The 21,864-nt window shown below is 42.8% G+C and overlaps 1 protein-coding gene across 1 annotated transcript in view; it reads right to left on the bottom strand.

Annotated features, from left to right (window-relative positions):
* Positions 1-4,391: 4,391 nt before the first annotated feature.
* SCUBE2 (signal peptide, CUB domain, EGF-like 2) overlaps positions 4,392-21,864 on the bottom strand; it is a 41,119-nt gene continuing 23,646 nt past the window's right edge. The window contains exons 16-22 of the mRNA XM_010563920.1: positions 21,644-21,847; positions 12,013-12,180; positions 9,224-9,385; positions 7,920-8,117; positions 7,171-7,323; positions 6,006-6,085; positions 4,392-5,228 (exon numbers count right to left, since the gene is read on the bottom strand). Coding sequence (XP_010562222.1) covers positions 5,076-5,228; positions 6,006-6,085; positions 7,171-7,323; positions 7,920-8,117; positions 9,224-9,385; positions 12,013-12,180; positions 21,644-21,847 — 1,118 coding nt within the window. The 3' untranslated portion in view covers positions 4,392-5,075. The remainder of the gene's footprint in view (positions 5,229-6,005; positions 6,086-7,170; positions 7,324-7,919; positions 8,118-9,223; positions 9,386-12,012; positions 12,181-21,643; positions 21,848-21,864) is intronic.

Here is a 21,864-nt window from a genome sequence, read left to right as displayed (position 1 = left end):
CTTCTGAGAGTGGAATCTGTCCCTTGAATACTCTAACTCCTTATGTTTTCCCCACAGGTGCTATATTTGCATCACTGCTCACACATGTTCTACAGTGACAGCAGAATACACAGTGTGGAAAGCAGAGCTCCACAACAGAGAGTGAAAATCTGCCTATGAGCAAAAGAATTGTTCAAACTAAATGGGCAGTAGCAAGATGTCTTGTAGGACAGGTTGGTTCCAGGGATGCCTAGAAACAAACCTACTTGTACCAGCCCTGCATGTGGCTCAAGTTCTTTAAGTACTTGTTTGTCTCCTCCAGCAGCAGCCTTGCACAAACACAGTTTGAAAGGAGCAGCATTAGAAGGAAGACAGGGAGTATAATGTACATTTTAGTTGGGACAGGTTTTACATTCAGCATCTATTGCATTTACAGGATGTCATCTATACACATAACAGAATAAGCATTTGCATTTAAGTTTTTTAATTCAGAAATATTTGCGGACCACTATCCTTGCATTCTGTTTCCAAGGATTATCATAATACTGTTCCTTCCTGCTTACCCACATCAGACCTCTTCTGATTCCTTGGATTTAAATAAGCTTCAAGTCTTGCACTCTATATTCCGCTATTACTTATTTCTGTTACATAAACACCCAAAGGTCTCAGTTGGAATTTCAGCTCCCACTGCTCTGGGATTTCACAAGAGAGTTCATACTGACATTCCCTGTCCTGGAGGGTATCTGAGCGCTCCTGCGTCCACCACTGCAATCTAGCAGGTGGCAGCATTCACAATATCAGGAAGAATATCTGAATAACAGTTTTCTGTTGTGATTAGCCTCTAGTCATCATACTTTTCCATGACCTCTATGTTCCTGTATGTCATTTACTTTGCTTTCTTTTCCATATAAACTAATGTCAGCTTTCTACAGCTAACAGCTGACTTATACAGTTGTATCTTCTAAAACTGCACCAAATGAACCTGGATGGCTACATTCAGTTTAATACAAATCTGTTTTTTATTTCTAAGAAATTAAGTCAGTGGATAAAAAGCTCTGATGAAACTGGTGTAATTTTTAAAATATTCTGGGGACTTGTGTCTTAACACAGCTTTTCATCTTGTTTTGTTTGGGATTTTTTTATTACTATTTTTAAGTTTAAACAAGAGAATTTGGGGCTTTTAAAATTTTTTTTAGAAAAAATTAAGATTAATCTACAAAGTAATAAAATACGATGGAGTTGAAGTACTTAAAATAGTTTATTCTGTCTTCATACAGCTGGTTACAACAGGCCAATTGACTCCAGCTGGTCATACAGGAGACATTTTTAGTATAATTATTAGAGCTGATACCAGGATAATTCTGGTATTATACTAGCCAGAAATATGTGCACCACTAAATATATGAAGAATTGTGGGTATACCTTTATGGGTACAGATGCAGGCCAATAATATATTACATGAAACAGAATGCTATGGTAAGCAGATGTTCCCAGGATAAAGTCTATCTGATGTGCGATAACTCGCTACACAACCATTAATTTTGTCACAAAACTATTATTTAGCACAGCAAAGACAACTAAAAATACTACCCAAGGTTTTCATGCAACTAAAAGTTCATTGGTTTATTTCTCTCATTAAGAGTAACAGTCTGAAACATTTTACATTAATTTACAATCATGAAAAAGATCCTTATGCTTATCTCATGTAGGTGACATTAAGTCATCCAGTTAACGCTAATCATTATTTCAAAATAAGGTTAAACATTCTTTGAATCATTTGTTGCCAAAAAATAACATCAGTCTACAACCACATAGAAAGTAGAAATTAAAATTTCTACAGAGCCACTACCATCACTATGAAGATACAATGCCAAGTGTACAATGTTCTGCAACAGTTATCACTTCTCCCAGTATTTAAGATGGCAAAAATCCCCTCTTCACTTTTTACTGCACACACAGGATCTACAGTAAAAGAGGAAATTTTGATTCATAATGTTAGATCAAGGGTAACAGAAGTGCTTCAGAGTCATTTACTTTTTATGTAGAAAACAAACAGGGCTGTGGAGCAAAAAGGATTCTTCTTCAAGGAAGAGCAGATTTTTCTCTTCAGCCTCGGACTATACACCACACTGATAACACTCCTCTCCTTCCAGAGACAACAACGAAAAGGGCCTGTGCCTGTGGGGGAAGCAAAGCTGAGATCCACTGTACAGACCGAAGGCGAGATGCTGGTCCCAGAGCAGCCGTGCAGAGCCAGAACAGCATGCCTACAACACGAGGTGCAGTGCAACCAACCCAGAGCTCAAGTCAGTAACTCATGCACAGAGCAAGAAAGCCCAATTTCACCAGTTAAAAACATCTGGATGTTTCACAACTTTTGTTTTCTTGAACCCTTGTTGAATCCAATCACTCTGATTTGTGTGTCACTCAGCAATGTGAAACAGAAATGTTCAGATCCGTAGCCTTCTTGGGAGGGAGTACAGCAAGAACTGGCTTGCTTCCCTTGGCAGAGAGCACACAGACCACAGCGAAGCCACTCTGCCAGGCTTAGCCCAGCAGCTGGCACAGCACAGTCCTCTCCTCCCAGTGCCCCACCAGCAGACCTCTAACTCACCCATGCACTCGGAGCACACCTGCAGCATCTCCCCCATTTCAAAGCGCTCCACTGCCCCACAGAGATGGTTGGTGGGTCATTGCGGCTCACTGACACGCTGCATCTGGCATGGGAAGCCATGAACAGTAGAGAGGCTTGGGATGTGCAGCCAGAGGGAAACTATCTTGAAATACCTTCTTGGGATCTCACCACGACAGTGCACTTCACCACAGACATAGCAAGCCTTTCTCACCACCCTTCCCCTTGCTTGGGCATCCCTTAGCCACTCCTCTCACCCATCACGCTGCCTCATGCCTTCTTCCAGATAACCCCTGTCCTCCCTCCCCACGAAGGCAGCAGGGACCCTGTTCGGGATGAAGCACACCAGCCAAGAGTGCACGATCTCCCGGGCTCCTGCCCCTCTGCTCTGCTACTTCACCCCCTGCCTCCCCCCGTCTCCCCCATGCCTGCGTGCTCCCCTTTGCCGCAGGCCCGGCAGCCCCGTTCCGGGAATGGGTGCTCAGCACCCTGCCACAGAAACCCAGGAGCAGCTCTTGAGCTGGAGCAGGAGCCCCAGCGCAGCCAGCTAGGACACAGCTCTCCCTCTTGGCAGCAGCACCAGCCGTTTCCCTCCTCCGCCCAGACCGCGGCAATTCTTTCGGGGCAGCAGCAAGAGGAACACGGCACCACGCCACCCCATCCTGAGGGGCTCTGCTCCCCGGCTGCGGCCTAAGGCCACCGCCCCTCCCGACACACCACGGCCAAGACGCGTCCTTGCCACACGACAGGCTGCACTGCCGCCCATGCCGCAGAGCGGGGCTGCTGTGGCACGACACGTCAGCAAGGCTGCATTTGGTAGCGTTTATTTGCTCCTAACAGCGTAGGGAAGAGATTCAGACCCTGGCTCTTGATGAGGAGGGTTTCCTCTGTCACACTGTGGACGTGGTATTATTCACATGCAACAGTTAAATACCACATACCAGTGCGATGAAACCCGGGGAGATCTGACTCCACGCCCTAGGAAAGGGAGCATTTGTCCTGGCTACACTGCGAAATTTCAGTGCCTTTCCTAAGGGGGGATACAGAGGAAGTTTGGCACCCACTGCACCGCTCGGCACTGCCAGTGACCGAGAGACAGAGGTCCCAAGTCCATCTCCAAAGGAGCGGCACTGCGGCCATCTCCCTTCCAAGACAGAAGGCCCAGACGGTACATTACGCTGAGAAAGCGGTTTGCGTGGCCAGAGGACAGTGATGTAATGTAAGTGTGGACAGAAAAGCACTGAGACAACATTTTGATCAACATAGTTCTCCCTACAGGCCCTTTCAGAATAGCCCTCTCTCACATAAGAAACACAACCAGAGGAAAAGGACACAGAATTTCAGCATCTTGAACAGCATTTTGCCATAGACGACTTTTGTAGGCACAGTCTGGTTGAGAAATATCTTTGTACATCTACTTCTCTCCAGCAGGACAGGGAAAGCAGCCCTTCTCTGCTCAACAAGGTCACTGCAAGGTGCTCAGACAAGATAAGGAATATAAGGATTCAGGCTCATATAAGAACCTTATACAGGTTTAAACAGTGATGTACAAGAGCATCATCTATGCAAAGCCTGCATTTAAAAGAGGACTTGTGTGTTCAAGCGCAGGTGCTCAGAGGACAGAATTTTACACTACTTGGAGAAGCCAATGCCTCATGCTGTCCCAGGCCTATGCACAGAGAGCGCACTGGGATTTAGCAAAGAATCTCTTCTGTTGTAACATTTGCAGCCAGCCCAAAACAGAAGTGTCCAGTGGGTCAGAGTCTGTTTTCCATTACTGTGGTGCCCTGGTATCACTCCATTTAAACCAACAGGTCATCAGCATGAACACAGTGTGATCCAGACCCAGAGCATTCAAGCTAAATATTCAACCCTTTGCTTATTCCTCCATATGCCTCACACAACAAACAGTTCAGAGAAAAATTAGACCTTGTGCAATTCTTGGACTCACTGGTTTGGACTAAAACTATTTAAATCTTAGCCCTGAACCTCCTGCGTAGCAAAAGTTAAGAGAGACATCAATCTTGTTCTCATTTTCAGCGAGACCAAACATGAACCCAGCTTTGTTGAGGTAACATGCATTAATGGCAGCCCAGAGTTCATCCCAAACCACACTACTTAGCCTGTCTGTCCTCATTAGTTTTCAGAGTTACTGATGAAGCAACAGGGCAGAGCTCTACAAACTTCTGCTCGGCACCATTCAGTTACAGAAATTATGGGCAGTCTCTAATTCAGAGACCTATGAAGCATCCTTGGTACCCAAAAGGTATTATCTGGAAAGGAATCACAATTCTGTTCACCAAAATATTTATATTAGCTGAGGAAGCCAAACTCTGCCAAGAACAGAGCTGGCGAGCTACCCTGGAGTTTCTCTGCCAGTGTGTAAAACACAGAAAGCAGCCCCACCTACCACAACCCCTCTGTGCATGCCCAGGGCTGCTTAGTTTTTTAAGTACAGTGCCAACTATTTGTAAGGCCTCAAAAATCTGGAAACTTTAGAGCGCAGCAGCCGAATGAAGGATCTTGGGAACATCTCTCTTGACTCTTGGGCTGTGTACTTGAAGTAGTTCTGTGGATGCGCCAACACGTCGAACAATGCTTTTATCAGTTTCTTGTCCTAGAAAAAGGAAAGCAGATTCTACAGTAATTCCAAAGAGGACTTAGGGTCAGTATTACCAAAGCTTAATGACTGATTAACTCAGAAAAGATTATGGGCATTTTACTTTTCAAGTACTAATGTTTCAGGGGTTCAGAAACTGGTGGAGCAAGGCTGACATTCAGGCCCCAGGGAAGTCACTGGACTTTCACATTTATCATTAGCGGCACCATGATTTCTCCCCTCCTCATACTTCCAAGAACAGCAAATGAAAAACCCACCAAAACAAAACACAAAAAAACCAAACACTGGATCTGATATCCAGCAAAAGAAAGGTTTACTTGGGATAACATCCACTTAGCTTGCCCATGCAGCTGTCCCCTAACCAAGGTCAGAGAAGTGAAATCCACAAAGAGATTTTTTTTCGCCTAAGGAGGAAAAGGCCTTGCTAATCTACAGGCTACAAGTAGCAGCACCAAGTGCTTCTCCAAGAGATTAAATCCCATGTCCCTCAGTTTGCTCCACTGATTCCTTCCAGCACAGCCTACATGAGGCTTGAGGAGCTATCTTCACCATAGATTTCCCTAGTAGGTCTGATCCACCTTTAATCCCCTGGGCAAAGGGTCTCATATCCATTGCTCCGCACAATCAGGATGTGCTGATTCATCCCACTTCCCTGAAGTAGCATGTGTCTAGTACACCAAGGAACAGATCTGATGCAGAGCAGGAGGCAACCTCACTGGCACAAAATAGCTTAATTTTCAATCAAACCCAAAATGTTCAGTGGAAGGAATATACCTTAAGTATTTCTTGATGATTTTCAGATGCATAAAGTCTACCATCCCGAACAATGTCTTCTATTAGTTCTTGGTAATCCTCTATGGGGAATGCACAAGAGAGCAATTTGCAGGTTCACTTCCCTTACATACTCAATACCTCCCTTGGTTACACATGTACGCCCTACCCCCAAAAGAACCAGTGGTACTTGGCCCTCATATTAGCAGACAGAAAATATTCCAAATTCTCTTCTGTAAAGAAACCACAAATACTGTTTATTATGAAAACTGTGTACTCTGCTGAGCTGCTCAGCATCAATTTTTCAAAAGCAAAAGAAATCATAATGCTTCTAGGATCATAGTGCATACTGTAACCAAGTAGCCTGCTCCAGACCAACTGCACTGCAGAAATTTATCTGTAAATACCCACAACATGTTACTGACTTCTTTCTACAGTAAGGAGGACAAAAAAGAGGTAAGAGGAAGCCTTCTTAAAAGGCAAACCCCCAGTCAATCAAAACTTGAAATGTTTTGAATCTCTCATAAGGAGAGTCTCCCCTGAAAAATTAATTATCCACTGTTGATGAAACTCTGCAGACCACAGTGAGGATGACTCCTTCACAATGAGCAGAAACGTGCCATATTATTTTCACATCACTTATGCTGAAGAGCAAAGCCTCAGCTCCAGTTTCACTCCTGGTGACTGACAAGGAGAGGGTGAAACTCTTGCTCCTCAAGCTACTTTTCAATATAGACTTTTTGCTATCTGGTACTAGTTTACAGATGGTAGCAGCAACATGATAAATCAGAGGCACTTAGGCTCTGCCCAGTTCCTAACAGGGGGCACTCTGCTGCCACCTGAAGCAGCCCAGAACTGGGAAGGCATAAAAATGAATAAAACCCAGATTCCAGCTCTTAGGTCTGCATTTTGCAGGTCAGAGCCCAGAATTCCAGCTCTTTGTTTAGGTTTGTGGAAGACTGGAAATATGGTGGCACTTAAGAATGCAGTGCAATGCAGAATTCCTTAAACTAGCTTTAAATGAAAACAGCTACTGGAAGTAGTCTCATAACGACGCTGAGAGCACTGGGTTACCCAGCTGCTTAGCAGGGTCAAGGAGCCCACAAGGGGTTCGGCACTGCTGCAGCTGCACTAGTCCACGTAGGCTCAGCTGCTCACAGCCGCTTACCATCATACGTTACATAAGGAACTTGGAATCCTTTGGCACTGTTCCCTTCATTTGACTTGAACTGGATCCACAACTTCTTAGACCTAGAAGTGAAAGCTATAGGGCGTTCGTAGGTTTGACAGGTTTCATAGGTGGTCACTGAGTTGGAAGAAGCTTTCAAAGAAACACACAATAGGCAGTTATCTGACAATGCTTTATACTAATGAACAATTAGAAAATAGGCTAAACTACCATGACAAGAAATGCTTGCCGGTGTTAAGAAAACTCCTCAAAATGTGGCAGGCCATCAGTGGATGGCAGGCCATCAATGAGTGACTTCTTGTTCAAGGAATATTTTCGCTTTTCCTAAAAAACAGTCTCCTCTGAAGGATGTGCCTATACTAGAAACTGAAGCTGGTTACTCACACATCAGGCACCTGTAGGGACTAGCAACCATCTCCTCTTTCCTAACACAGGCTAGAATTGCTTAACATCATTCATGACTAGTTAGTTTGAACCATCCAGCCCTTCTTAACAATATTTCTCTCGGAGTTCACTGACACATCATAGGCTTGCACACTTGTTTCACCTGAACCTATGGAGCAACATTACCAAATAGGATTTCTCAATTTGTCATTTAAAGACATTTCTACTCTTAAGTAGAGGCCAGCCAGGCTACATGTACTTTATGTAAACAGCAATGCATGTGAGAAGTCTGTGTTGCACACTGAGATAGATACCATATGCCTCAGTAGATACTTCAGACTTACAGCTTTTTCTCATCACCAGGTAGTCTCCACACTCATCTTCTATTGGTAGAAATATTTCTGGAACCACAATGAGAATACGGCGCTTTGGCGGTGGGTTAATATTCCAAGTGCACTCGGTATTTGCAGGATAGTCCCCAGGATAGTTTGGTGATTCAATATATCCAGTGTAATCTCCCAGTTCACCTCCACACTGCCTATCTGAAAAAGCAATAGAGTATGCAAGACTGTCTCTACAGTCACTGTCAGAAATAGTACATGGGTGACAGACACACAAACTTTTCTGTTTGCATCTGATGTAGCTACAAGCTCTCTTTGCCAGCTTCACTTCACACTGCTGCCTGTTTCTGCCTTTGTGTTTTAACCAATGTTGAGACATAAAAATACAGACTAGTCCCTGTTAACACAGCAGGTGCTATTGACCAAGCCACAGCCAAGCAGCAAGGCAGTTGTAAGAGGATATAGAAATGGCAAAGCAAGGATGCTCCACTTGCTCGTACCAGACAGAACGTTTTTACAGAAGTATCAGCTGAAGTCAAACTGGAGTCTGAGGTGCTCTGCTCAGGCACTGTGCCTGCAGCAGCACAAAACAGGGAGTATAGCAGGCCCTTTCTCCACACAGATTAGCGCTGCTGGCAGTAAGAGAGGGCAAACCCCACTGAAGGATGCTTTGCCAATGCTCCCCAACTCTGTGGGGCCACAAGTTCCCAGAAACATATTTCTATGTATGTATGTGTATATAAGTCTGTGTGTACAGAAGTGTCTCCAGAAGTTCTTCTGAGGAGTCACCTCTTTGCCCTCTGTTTTCCCTCTTTAATTTACCCTCAGCTTCCCACACTACAGCTACCATAACCTAGAACAGTGGCTCCTTTTGTTATTGCCTCTTTAAAAGGTTGTTATTAAGAAGAAATGGTTACTAGAGCTATTCAGTTTTGTGAGCCAACTTCCATTCCTTTTAATAGAAGGGAAAGAAATCAGAGTGCCGAGAACACAAACTCTGTCTGCTATATCATGGGAGAAAAGATTTAATAGCAAGACCCAGAGTGACCCAGCACCAACTGGCAAGACACAATCATCACTTACCTTAACAAGAATGATGGAACCAGTCTGCAGAAATGGTCTCTCATGCACCTCAGTAAGCCATATGGGATGAGACGCACACAGGCAGCAAAAGAGAAGCAACACCACTGCCTTCTCCCCAGGCTTCCTGGAGCAAAGCTAAATTTTGCCCTTAGGGCCACTCTGAATATTAATGACCCCATCTTTTTATTTGTAAGATATCATCAAAACTATCCTGCTATACTTACTTTTGCACTGTGTTATATTTGTTGACCCATCAAAATCAGTAGTGGTGTTTCCAGGGCATGAAATGCAGTAATTTTGTCCAAACTCAGGCTGGTATGTCCCAACTGTGCAGCGAATACACCGATGAGTTGTGGTATTATAAAAATGGCCAGGTGAACACTGAACTAGAGGGTAATTAAACAAGCAGTATTGTTAAAAAAGTGGCAGTAGCACATTAGAAAGTGATTTTATGCATTTATGCATTTTTATAAGACCTAGTATAGTTTCAATAACTGAAATGCCATATTCATAAACTACGAGGATAATAAAGCAGAGGTAATTGAACAGATTTTAGTTTATCAGGTCACTTTGTGCAAGTTCAGAAGTCCCAAACACAACACTATAGAGCAGTTCTGTGTGGAAGCAGTAATAAAAGACAGGAGGGAATGAGTATAACCACCATGATTTTGTAAGCAGGATACCAAGTAGAACAGTGTGTTACAGACGGTCTAGCCACTGAGATTTGACTTAGAAGATTAACTGTACGTGGAAATACTAACTAAACCTTCCTTTCTTGCCAGCTTATGCCAAGCAGCATGAGCACTGCTGCTGCATCCTAGGTATACCTCTGTGATCAGCTCACCACAAGCAGAAGGGAAAGACTTTGGCCCTCCACAGGTGGCACATTGCATCAATATTAGTGACTAAACTGGTATACTGCCTTCTCTCATGATCACACATTGCCTTGCAACAACAGGCAATGACTCAGGGTACAGCCGCCTCCACCAGATCCGCTGCTACTTTATTTCATCCCATCATGCAAATCATCATGTTAACTAGACACATAAGCTATAGCCCTCACAGAGCTCGCTAAGATTACCTCCATGCATCACCAAAGCAAGACCCCATTCTGACATACAAACTCTTTCATAAACATAACAGATTTTATGGAAGTTTTAGACGTAAGATAGCCAGACATAGGGGAAAAATCCTTTCTAGCAGACTTGCAACTTTTTTTCTAGTTCCCTGCATGCAGACATGAAGATTTTCTTCTCTCATTGCAATCTGAGAATACAGGACACCAAACACCTTTGCTTACATCTCTAACATGCTTCTTTTCATTTGATTTTGCTTAGCTATTCTGCATCTATACCCATCATCATCTGTACTGAAACCTGACAGAAAGCAGTCTAGAGCATCAGCCATATATTATCTTTGCTCTTAACGCATCACCACCTTGCTTTTTTTAACTCACCCTTTTTCTTTGTGGAACTAAAAAAAAATTAAAGTTAAATCTTTTTCTATTCCTTACACCTCATTTGGCAAGTTTACCTCTCTCAGCTCAACATCAAAATAATTTACTTCCTTGCCTTTCAAATGCAGTTTTCTGTGCTGCACCGTCCCTTTTTTCTGTATCTTTTAAGTTCTGCTTACTCCCAAATAACTTCAGTCTTGTTGAACTTTGTAAGTTAGCTCAGCCTGGAGTCCTTCCCTACAAGCTCCACCCCCCAATCCAAATGCTTCAGATACAAGTTCCAAATAGTTCTTGCATCTGTGATTCCATGTCTCGTGTGGCCTCTTCCACACGCAAATCCCTGAGCTCTTCATTCCAGTTAACACAAAAAATTCCTTTAATCTCTACTCTAATTTGAAAACTGAACCTCATTTATAGACCTGTTTTTGTTTATGTTAAATAAAACAGAAATCAGTTCCTCTTATCTTGATCCAAGGTTTTTAATGTGGGTTTTTAGTGCTTTAACTTTGCGAAATTAAGTATGAAACAACAGCATTTGTGGATTCAGTGATTCTTCACTGAAGAAATCTATTAGCTATCACAGTATTACCAGTAATATTAATTCTTCAACCATACTGCAAAATTCTTCTATTATGTTGCAATTCTCAATAGTAAACATATCTTAACTGACACTAGAAAGATCTCTTAATCCAAACCACTACCAAATGTTTGCATCAGGACCTTATCTCTAACCCTTATTTCTACTCTACGGCAGTAGATTTTCTTTTTCTTCAGGCGATTTGGATATAAGTGATGTTCTTTTACCCATGCTTTAAGACATTGAGCAAACCATTATACTGATTAGCATTTCATCTCTCTCCATGGTCACATTTTTATCAGCATTTTCAAAGACAACTGCATAGCTGTCTTTCAGCTTTTTACATTTTCGATAACTAAGATGCTAACGAATTTCCTTCATTGTTAAAGATATGATCCCCACCCGATTTTCACTCCTGTGAGAAAAACCTTGGGAGCTGATTGCATGTCAGCTCCACTGTGATCAAATTTAGAGGGCTGTCTGAGGTACTGCAGGGTTAAGCTGAATGCTAGCTTTTTAGGTATATCCCAAGGCACCCAAGCCGGTTTCTCACTACGAACATGAAGAAACCATTTTCTTACTTATCCCCTCCAGGACTGCAATTCCCTCCTTCACATTTTCATGTTGCTGCTGTGCTCAAGCCCAAAATGTCAATAAGGCATATTGGTCTTGATTTTTTTCCCCGAGGCTCTTTTTCTCCCTTCTGTTCCTTTATATGACTCTTCACAGATCAACAACTTCACTGACCAACTTTCACGTATCTCCCAACCCCTTCTCAAGTCTTGTGGGAAATCAGTTATAAAAAGAATTGAGGCTTTATTGAGTTTCCTTGCAGCCAGGCCAGGCCAGCCAACTATGAGAACCCTGGAAGGAGAGATCCCTGAAAGCAGAACGACCCTTCTTTGAATGCCCCACTTGTAGCAGCAGCAGTTACTTTTGCCTCCAAGCAATGCAGTTCATCAAATAAATCTTGACTTTACCTTTGGTCTCACAGTCCTGAAACAAGGATGCACTGCTATGTCTTGTGGTTAGACCTCCTCCGCAGGGAAAGCAGGATACTCTCCCAGCTTCAGGCTGGTATGTTCCAAGGGGACATGGCAGACAGGGTTTGAAGCCGTCAGGAGAATATTCACCTGGCGAGCACTGATCTAGAAGAGGAAGAACACACTTGCTTCAACCTGTACATTACAAGTAAAGGTACGTTAGCGAGCCTGCCCGGGACCCAAAACCCCAATGGTGAAACTGCTCTCCTCTTCATTTGGCAAGTGGGAGCCAGGGTTTCAGAACTGAATGCTAGCAACAGATAGTACTTAATACACGCAATGTACCCTGTAAAACTGAAACAGACGCTGATCACCTCTGGTGCTAGGGAGCTCTTCTGTGACCTGGAATGGATTTCACACTTTGTTGCAAGGCTACACTGGACACTAGGCCTGTCCAATACTCTCTGTTAATCTGCACAGTGCGATTATGTAGTGATTATCTCCTTTTTCTAGCTAAAGAACTCTTGGATTCCTCCCAAATGAAATAATTTAGTACTGAACCTAAGCTGCCAAAAATGTACTTCCAGATTTCTGTAAGTAGTTTAATCTTAATATTATTGAATATTCATACTTCATAACCAGTGGTGTTACTGAATTTTGTGAAAACCTCAAGTGCAGCAAGTAATTGTGCAAATTCACTAAACTAAACATTATGTGTGCCTCACACTTTTAAAGCAGAAATATTCTTGCCATTCCTCTGATGCTGGATCTTGGATAATCATTATCTGTGCACTGGATCACTGTGTTCTGTATGGTGCATAGATAGCGCTAACTCAATCCAACTGATCTTACTTAAACACACACCTCAATATTATCTAACGAGCCCAGCAATATTTCTGCGTATCTTTGAAAAATTCTGCTTTTCTATCTTTTCACAAAAGAACTGGCTTCAGTGCCAGTATTTAATAATTACCCTGTTCTGGAAAGGCACAAAACACTGTTGCAGTTGTTCAGCTGCACTGAAAAATTCTGTCCTTTTAAAGACCTGTTATGATAATAAACTGTTAGTTTTAGTTTATAGCTCCAATAAATCACTCAGTGAATAGCTGTTTTGTTAGGAAGTTAAATTGGCCTTGGCTTCATTTCAGGATATATGACTAACAACAAGCAGGGCATTAACTACCGGTCATGATCAATGATGAAGAGTTTTGTTTATGGCTGATACACTGAGTGGAATAGTGAGTGTTCCTCCTTAACTTAAAAATAAAATACAGCAGGTTAAGCAATGCTCTGTAGCTTATCAATGAAAGCTAGTGAGGAAGTCTTAGCTCTTGGTTCTAGTTTTTTCCACCACACATCACTTCTGTGCTCATAAGGACACACGTTCATTTGCTCCCACGCTTTTCAAGCCTTTCTTCATTTTATAAACATTCCTACAGAACACTCATCTCTGTACTCTTTGTGCAACTCAACAAACATGAACGAATTACAGCTTTCATTGCAGCACTCCTAATAAGGTAAGGAAAGTGCACTATTTACAATTCAGTGACAAGGAAAGACAATCAAGGTTAGTAAAGGTGATTTTAAGAAGTGGCTACTGACTTCAGAAACCCAGAAGTAATGGAAAGACCAGTGCAAATCTCCTTTCCTCAAAAAACTCTATGGCTCTATGAGAAATGAATGCTCTGAGTGGCCTCACTAGAGACTACCTGCTCTCTGCTATCTCCCCTTAACCTGTCTTGCTCCCTTCATTTTAATCACATGCCAAGTTTGGGGTGGTTTGGGGTTTTTTTTGCATTGAGGGGGTGTGCATGTGTCTGTTTTGGTTTTGTTTTGAACAGAATGCTACTTTACATTGACACATGTAAAACCATACAAATTCAACCTTAAATCTGTACTTCAGGTTTCCTGAACTTGCTCAGAGTCCAGCGTAACAGTAGGTCAGCTAACAGAGCTCAAAGGAAACCTGTCCCAGGCAGGAATCAGACCCACCACTTACGTGGAAATGTTACATTTGAGACCTTATCCCATCAGCTGTCTCTTGACAACTTTATCATCTGCACCTTACCTGCCTTAAAACTGCATGTTGTAAAATTGTAGAGCTCTCTGTGGAATACAACTGAGTTAATCTAAATCTTCTAGGATTATTTAGCAAAGTGCTTAATTTTTGAAAATTTGCACTGAGGAGGTAAACTTAAACAGATCTCCTCACACATCACTGAGATAGATCCTCAACATGGGGCACTGTTAGACACACTGCATGACTTAATTCTGAGAGCAAGAGAAAGACGGGGCCAGAAGCATCAGATGGTCTGTTTCTGTGCCTTGCCTCCACATTGAGACACACTGTGAGCTCCAGCTAATTTTTGGTTTCCAGGATTCTGAGGACGGGGACAAGAGTCACAAGTTATTTGTCCTTCCTCATCCTGTTAAGTTTTATTAGGGCATACACCACAACTTTCTTACCCCCCATCATAGTACGTTCCCGCACTTCAGCTAACTAACAACAAGAAAAAAAATACTAAGTCACTAACATTTTGTGTCTGTGTGTTCAAAGCCTAATTAAGTGGTCAGCAGCTAGACTACTAGATAAAGTGCAAGGTGATACAAAGACTACGTTTACACAAGTATTAGAGCTGGTCAACTGTCAGGACTTCTGCAATCTGGCAGTTTCTGTGTACTGAAAGAAGGCTGACATGTTGTTTCAGCTTTGCTCAGTGTTAATCTGAGGTCCACGAAGCTGCGCTGGAGCTACGCTCCAACTGCTTTAGGCCCCTTTTCCCCCGTCTCCCTTCCACTTGCACTGGCCGCCCCTGGGATGCGCTGTGCCAGGTCAGCAAGACGGGAGGCTCTGCCGGTGTCAGTGCCCACAGAAGAAACACGGGGCTGAGACAGTGAAAGGCAGGAACAGTGCAAAATCAACCCGGGCCAAAACAAAACTTTTCCATTTGATCTGAACCAATCCAAGTATTTCATTTCGATTTTCCTAAAAGGTGGCAACAAGAGAAGGAAAACTGTAAAAAAAAGCCCAACTAGCTACCACCACTGTAATAGGGTGTGCAAAACCAGCTGAAAAATCCTGTGTACAGTGTGGTGGTTACAGTTGTGAACTAGCTTGGAGAGTGATTTTTTTTACTGCTTAAAAATATCTGTTTGGGCAACAGCATCTTGCTGGAGACAAACCAGGCTGACAGAGGAGTCCAACTGGACGAGCAGCGGGCTTGTTCTGTGTGCCGATGGGGTTTGGGTTCAGAGGACACCACCACCCTAGCTGGCCACTCTCTGCTCAGAAATCACTTCACATCGTTACCAGAGCCCCCGCCTGTGCAGTGGCCTTCCAAGACAGAGTGGGCGAGGGGAACACTAGCTGCTTTTACAGCGGGCGTCACTGGTTTATGAAGCAGCATACGTGGCATGCTTCCTGGAACTGGAGAGACTATGCTTCGATGGACAGGCCTACGAGGGTACTCCACACGTAGTCATACCTGATGGTACTACGTGCAATAATGGGCCTTATTCTCAAGGGTGTTAAGCACCCATGCTCAATCTGAAAACAATGAGAGTTGAAAAAAGCAAGCCACTCTGGATTAAGTTTATAAAGTATGCAAAATACTGGGAAAATTAAGTTTTAAATATTGCACTGCCTAGAAAAACGCATAACCCTATCTTTCCCCCACTATGACTTCTGAGACACATCAAACACTTCAAGTCTTAACAGATCCTATGTGCATATGAGACAAGAGGTTAATACATCCAGATACAGATTTAGCTATTTACAGTCTAACAAATACTCATTATTCAGTGCAAATATTAAAATTACTCCAAGTGATGCCCAAGCTTTAATGCCTCAAACTCTTACATATATCAGCTTCTTCACGGCTGCATCAAACCAAGCTTTTCAAAGTGGTACAAGTGTTCAGACAATTTGGTCCACAAACATATTCCCTGTAAACTGCTCCCAGTTCCTCCTCATCTTCCACCTGAAATGTTCCAAACACAGACCACTCACCTAACCCCACTGGAGCACAGAGCAGGGGTAATGAGGAAAGCCTGTTTAGAAGCTCACAGCACTCACCAGGGCCAAATTTAGCGTAACAAACAGACTTGGTGTTAGGTTCAATTATGGTAACATTAATTATAGGGACATTATGTCAACACAGAAATCATCCTATGGAAACCCATAGGATGGTGCATGAAATTAGGATGACACAATTGAACTCTCCCGAAAAAAACCCCAAAACCCAAAACAAAAAAACCCAAACAAAAACAACAAAAAAACCAAGAAATACCTCCAAGAGTTCAAACTTTTCCTGTCATTTGTTTAAATGAAACCAAAAAAGTTTATGAGCTTCATTTCACAAAGCTAGAAACTGCATGGTCCCACCTGAACCATGGAAAATACCTAGTTGAAACAAGATTTGAAGATTTGCAAATAATGACATTAAATCAGAATTCTACTGGCTGGCTTTGCTCTTTTTTTAGAAACCTGATTGTTTTTCTCCAAATGAACAAAAGAACCAATTGCCTTTAGTAGACTTCATTTCTGCAGTCACTGTCTTTGTTTGTCTTCAATACCCATTAAAAACCTGGTCTTGAGTCTCATGCAGCTGTTTTAAAGAAAAAAAAAAAACGTGAAAGCTTTTCTGATGCAAAAACAAGAAGAAAAGGGTAGGGGGGAACAGAGGGGCCCACAGGGAACCAGGATTAACAGTTACAAAGACCTTTAAAGGCTCTTCACCTCTTTTCAACACGTTAGCCTTTGAGCATTTGCTCCTACAGACAAATGCGGTAGTATCTCAGTAGCTGAGAAGGTGAACCTCATAAAGGAGGTCATGATCCACCGATTCACCATTTTCTTAAGAATGATGCCTTGACTTTATAAGGAAAATCACCAACAACTGATGCAAATTGATTCTGAAGCAGCATCCTTTAAGTTATTGTGGTTTAGTGGTTCACTCATTTAGGTCACATGAGATGGTTACGCACCTCAAGGATTTATGTCTTAAATCTATGCTTGTCAGAGCAAGCAGGTTAGCGTAAAAATAGCACCCTTTCTCCCGTTTGATAATTCATTTCTTCTTGTCAGATTTTTATAAAATTGAAAAAAAAAAAAAAAAAAGCAACATACAGTTCTCTGTTGTGTAACACAACTGTTAATTGTAAAAATTGCAAAGGCAGGCAGCACTTTGCTTTTCTCTTTAAATAGCTCCCCTGTACTTCTATAATGCCAGTATCATACCACATCTGAACTTTGTGATGTGGTTCATACATTTGTATGAAATGTTAATATTTTATTTGCATCCTCTAAACTAAGGGGACAAAACTGCTGAATGCTGAGCAATGAAATGCATCAACACCTCCCACACACGATAAAGCTGCTCAGCATTTACATCAGAGCAGTGCCTATACCAGTGCTGCTCATGCTTGTTGTTCTCTGAAGTGACAGCTCTTTGGATGAATCCACTTGCAACTACCATGCAGCAAGGGCACACTCACATGTCCTTTTACACAGCAGTTTCAGGGAATGGTACTTTTCATTGCCTCCTTTCATCTCTTAAAGTATTCATTCATCCAACACAAAAAATATCAAATGGAACAGGCAAGGTGTACTTTCAACTCCATGGGATGTGATCAAGGTATGACAGAGTTTTAAGCAATGGAAAAGCAGCTAAAATGTTTGTTGTTTCTCCCTCAGTGGAAAGTGCCTGAGGGCAAAAGGGTCCCAACAGATATAAACTACCTCTCTTTCAGTGCGGAGGTTTCTGGTAAATCAGTTTCTGCTAAGAAATTGCTAGTATTTAGAGTTGGTCTTCCGCTGTTAAACCTGCCTAAAGTCTAGTTCATACTGGAGAATAAATACTTGTAACCAGGTAAGTGAATGAAACTGCATTCTCCCCAAGACAAATCTTCTCCTCTCAAAGCAGCATGTAGCATTTCCAGCATCCTCAGATGGTTCATCCAGCCTTGAAGCACTATCATTCAAATATGCATGTTTTTTAGTGTAAGATTTACTTCAGTGTGGAAAGATCACACTCCTGCTGTGAGAATCCAGTTCTCTGGGAAGGTTGATGAAGGTTCCGTTTTGCTATATGTGTTTCCTGCGATATACATTAGTAGAGATCTACTGCTGGTTGCTCCTTGGAAGCCATTCACAGGACTTCATGGAATTAATCAATGTGAGCCAATGCTAAATACGCGTACTTATTGATACAGAGCTTGCACATAACAAGGTAGACAAATGCAATACTTAAACCTCTAAAGCATCAGAAAATCCCAAACAGAACTGTGTGTTAAACAGCAAACTTGAAATAAAATACACTACCCCTCAGAATCAGCAGTGAATTCTCATATCGAATCTGTTCCTGGTGCCTTTCTGGAGCTTTTATTCTGTGCTGTGGCCCACTGCAGACAGCAGGAATTAAGACAGGAAAATCAGAAAAAGTACTACCTCACCAAAAGCGTGAAACTAAACGAAGTTTAGCTTACTCCTGCAATTACAGGCAAGTTACCCAAGACAAAAGCTGTCAGAGCAGGAGCTGGACTTTCCCTCTTACACTGCTCAGATACAGCTTATGTTTCAGACAGTGCTGTGCCAGAAGCCTACCACAGGAAGAGGACCAGTACAAGACTGTCTGAATCAATAAAACTGTATCTAACCTAGCCATACTCCAAGTATTTTGTTTTAAAAAATATATTTGAAAACAATGAACTGAGCCTGCACTTCACTCACTATCTGCAAGACAGGAGACTTGTAAGTCCCTAGGCTGACTCTGCTGCCTCGCTGCTTCCTGCTCCTCTGGTCAGACTGAGCAAAATCCCTTTGCTGAAGTTCTCCGCCTGTCCACAGACCAGATCCACCACTTGCACTGAATCCATCTGCTGTCCTGGTATCTCCTTCTATGGAGTCACCTTCTCCCCAGAATCACTAGCGTGTCTAGATAAGCAGGGCCCCGATCCTGTTCAGAAGTTCTCAGCAGCTTGCAAAACACTCAGACCACAACCAAACAAAACCCCCCGACTCTCCCACGCACATCCCTGAGCTGGTTTCTTCCTCTTCTTCCACACTGTTGCCACCCCATTCTCTTCTCCCCAGTCCGTTTCCCAGCTCCTTCTGACCGGCAGTCACAGCCGCAGCCACCGCCCAGCGCCGCCTTCACCACGCACACGGGACGGTCAGCTTGTTCTGAGGAAACGAGGCGTACCTAACGCCGCCTCTGTGTGTACTTTTATGTCCCCTCAGCAGCTAGGGAACTTTCTGTCCGACTCCCGGTGATCTGACAAAGGATGCGGCGAGGTTTCAAAGATAGGAAGTTTCTGTGCGTTCAATGGAAGTAAGCGGGGAACATGGAAGTGGAGGAGAGAGACCTTCTTGGCATCCAGGCAAGTAAAAGGCTGTGGTGCAAGTTCCATCTCCTGTTCCATCACAGCAAATCTACACAAGGATACAATCTGAATACTTCAGCGGAAGAAAGGAAGAGTCATTCAGTGATTGTACCTTTTTAGGCATGAGCAAGTCGAACTGTAAGGTGCGAGACCCACAGGGAATCCTCTCTTACTAGTTCCACTGCTCACAGCAGTACTTGTTAAGATGTCCAGAGCAAACTGCGGCACCCATTCAGCCACAGAAGAGGCTTGACTTTTACAAGTTGTTCTTCAAAACGCTTGTCTTCATACGCTCAGTGTCTCCGTTTTAACCATGGACAGGCTATTTCTGCTCACCATACCAAAGAGTTTTCCAGGCATTCTCCAAAAGCCCCCTTTCTCTCTGAACTAGCACAGAAGTGCCATGTAAGCTTCTCATTTGTAATAAGGAATTAAACTGGTTCTGCAGCTACCTAAAAAAAATTTTGTTTCTTTGCTGTTCCAATTCCTAATTGTAACTCACATTGCCTTCTCTACCTGCTCTTTAGCTTACTCTATTTTTTCCAGATGAAATCACAAATGGCTTGAAAGCCATACTGTGCTCTGTACAACGGACCAAGACAGAGTTTTTCTAATCCTTCCTCCAGCATCCAACACAACAGCTTGAAAACATCCATGTAAACTCATCTTGGTGAATTTTCCAAAGTTTTTCAGATCCATTACAATGTTACCAAAAAAAAAAAAAAAAAAAGAGAGAGAGAAAAGAAAACTTGCAGCTTTTCCGACAGAATACCTGAGTAATTGCCTAGTCTGCTTGCTTACACAGATGTTTTAAACAACACCAATTCATTTTTCTAATCTATAAATCCAAGTTCTTCCAGAGTTAGCAAAACTAGATTGGAAAACCTATTCTGAGGGTGTCCTGGTTTCGGCTGGGATAGAGTTAATTTTCCTCCTAATAACTGGTACAGTATGTTTTGGATTTAGTGTGAGAATAATGTTGATAACACACTAATGTTTTAGTTGTTGCTAAGTAGCGCTTATCACAAGTTAAGGATTTTTCAGTTTCCCATGCTCTGCCAGCAAGCAGGTGTACAAGAAGCTGGGAGGGAGCATGGCCAGGACAGCTGACCTGAACTAGCCAAAGGGATATCCCATACCATAGAATGTCATGCTCAGTGCGTAAACTGGGGGAGTTGGCCGGGAGGGGCAGATCGCTGCTCGGGCATCGGTCAGCAGGTGGTGAGCAATTGCCTAATTGCATTGTGCATCACTTCTCTTTTCTTGGTTTTTATTTCTCTCTCTTTTTTTGTTATATTCCTTTTCATGACTATTTTTTTTAAATTGTTATTATTAATTTTATTTTACTTTAATTACTAAACTGTTTTATCTCAACCCACAAGTCTTACTAGTTTGGTTTTTTTTATTCTCCTCCCCATCCCACTGGGAGGGGGGAGGAGTGACTGAGCAGCTGTGTGGTGCTTAGTTGCTAGCTGGGGTTAAACCACGACAGAGGCCAAATGGGTTGCTGCTGGAATACTGTACTAATTCAATCTGACAAGCATTTTAAAGGCTTGCTGATTCACAAAACCACCTACATGCTGCCTACCCTATGCAGCCTGAATTAGCTGTCATGGTTGTTAGGACCCTGTTAAGATAACACCTGACCCCTCTCCTTAACTTTTGTGCTTTGGAAGCATTTATTATGGGCTGCATTATGGTGATGCCCTCCGGTGCCATGATAATTAAGATTTTTTGCAGTACTGGCCTACAAACCCCCTATTCTCCATGAATTTATAACTCTGTCATGAAGTTTCTCTGGGACTCAGAGCTTAATCAGCAAAGAGAACACAATTCTATCAAATTCTACTCAGCCTTTTCTTTGGAAAAAGGAAGAGATGAAATGTTCACAAGTTCAGAAACACAGTGTTACACTGGATATTGAATGTAGTCTCAAAAATAACACTGGTGATGTCAAGGCCATTGGTGCCTGATGTTACTCCCACATTTTCTACCTTTGAGCTTACTGCAGGCTGTGCATCAACTATAACAAAGTGCAACGCGCTGAGCCCTTATTCTACTCTATAACACAGCAACTGCAGACAATAAATACATAAAGGATCACATCTCAGTAGCACAAACTACTTGTTCACGCGCAGCCCTCCTCTCTCCTGGACAAGCATCCCACTATCCCTCCAAGCTCACCAGGCCTCAGCAAAACAGTAAAACACACGTGATGGTTTGTTCCTAATTTACATTTACTTACCACATCTGTTACCCACATACATCTGCCCTACACCACAAGCCTGCTGCGGCTCTGATAGCTTGACAGACTTTCTGGCCACTTCGTGGTCCATGCCAGAGACACGAACGCGGAACTGGTCCCTGCTGACGGTCTTCCGTAAGGTTCGAATGGTTTTACGGAACCTCTTTTCAGTCTTTTTCCGAGCACAGCGCACATCACATGTGTCTGAAAAGTATCAAGGG

The sequence above is a fragment of the Haliaeetus leucocephalus genome, unplaced genomic scaffold, assembly GCF_000737465.1.
Source record: "Haliaeetus leucocephalus isolate CR32 unplaced genomic scaffold, Haliaeetus_leucocephalus-4.0 Scaffold173, whole genome shotgun sequence".
Taxonomy (NCBI): Eukaryota; Metazoa; Chordata; class Aves; order Accipitriformes; family Accipitridae; genus Haliaeetus; species Haliaeetus leucocephalus.
The sequence above is the reverse complement of the archived record's forward strand: the minus strand, read 5'-3'. Positions and strand labels throughout refer to the sequence as shown.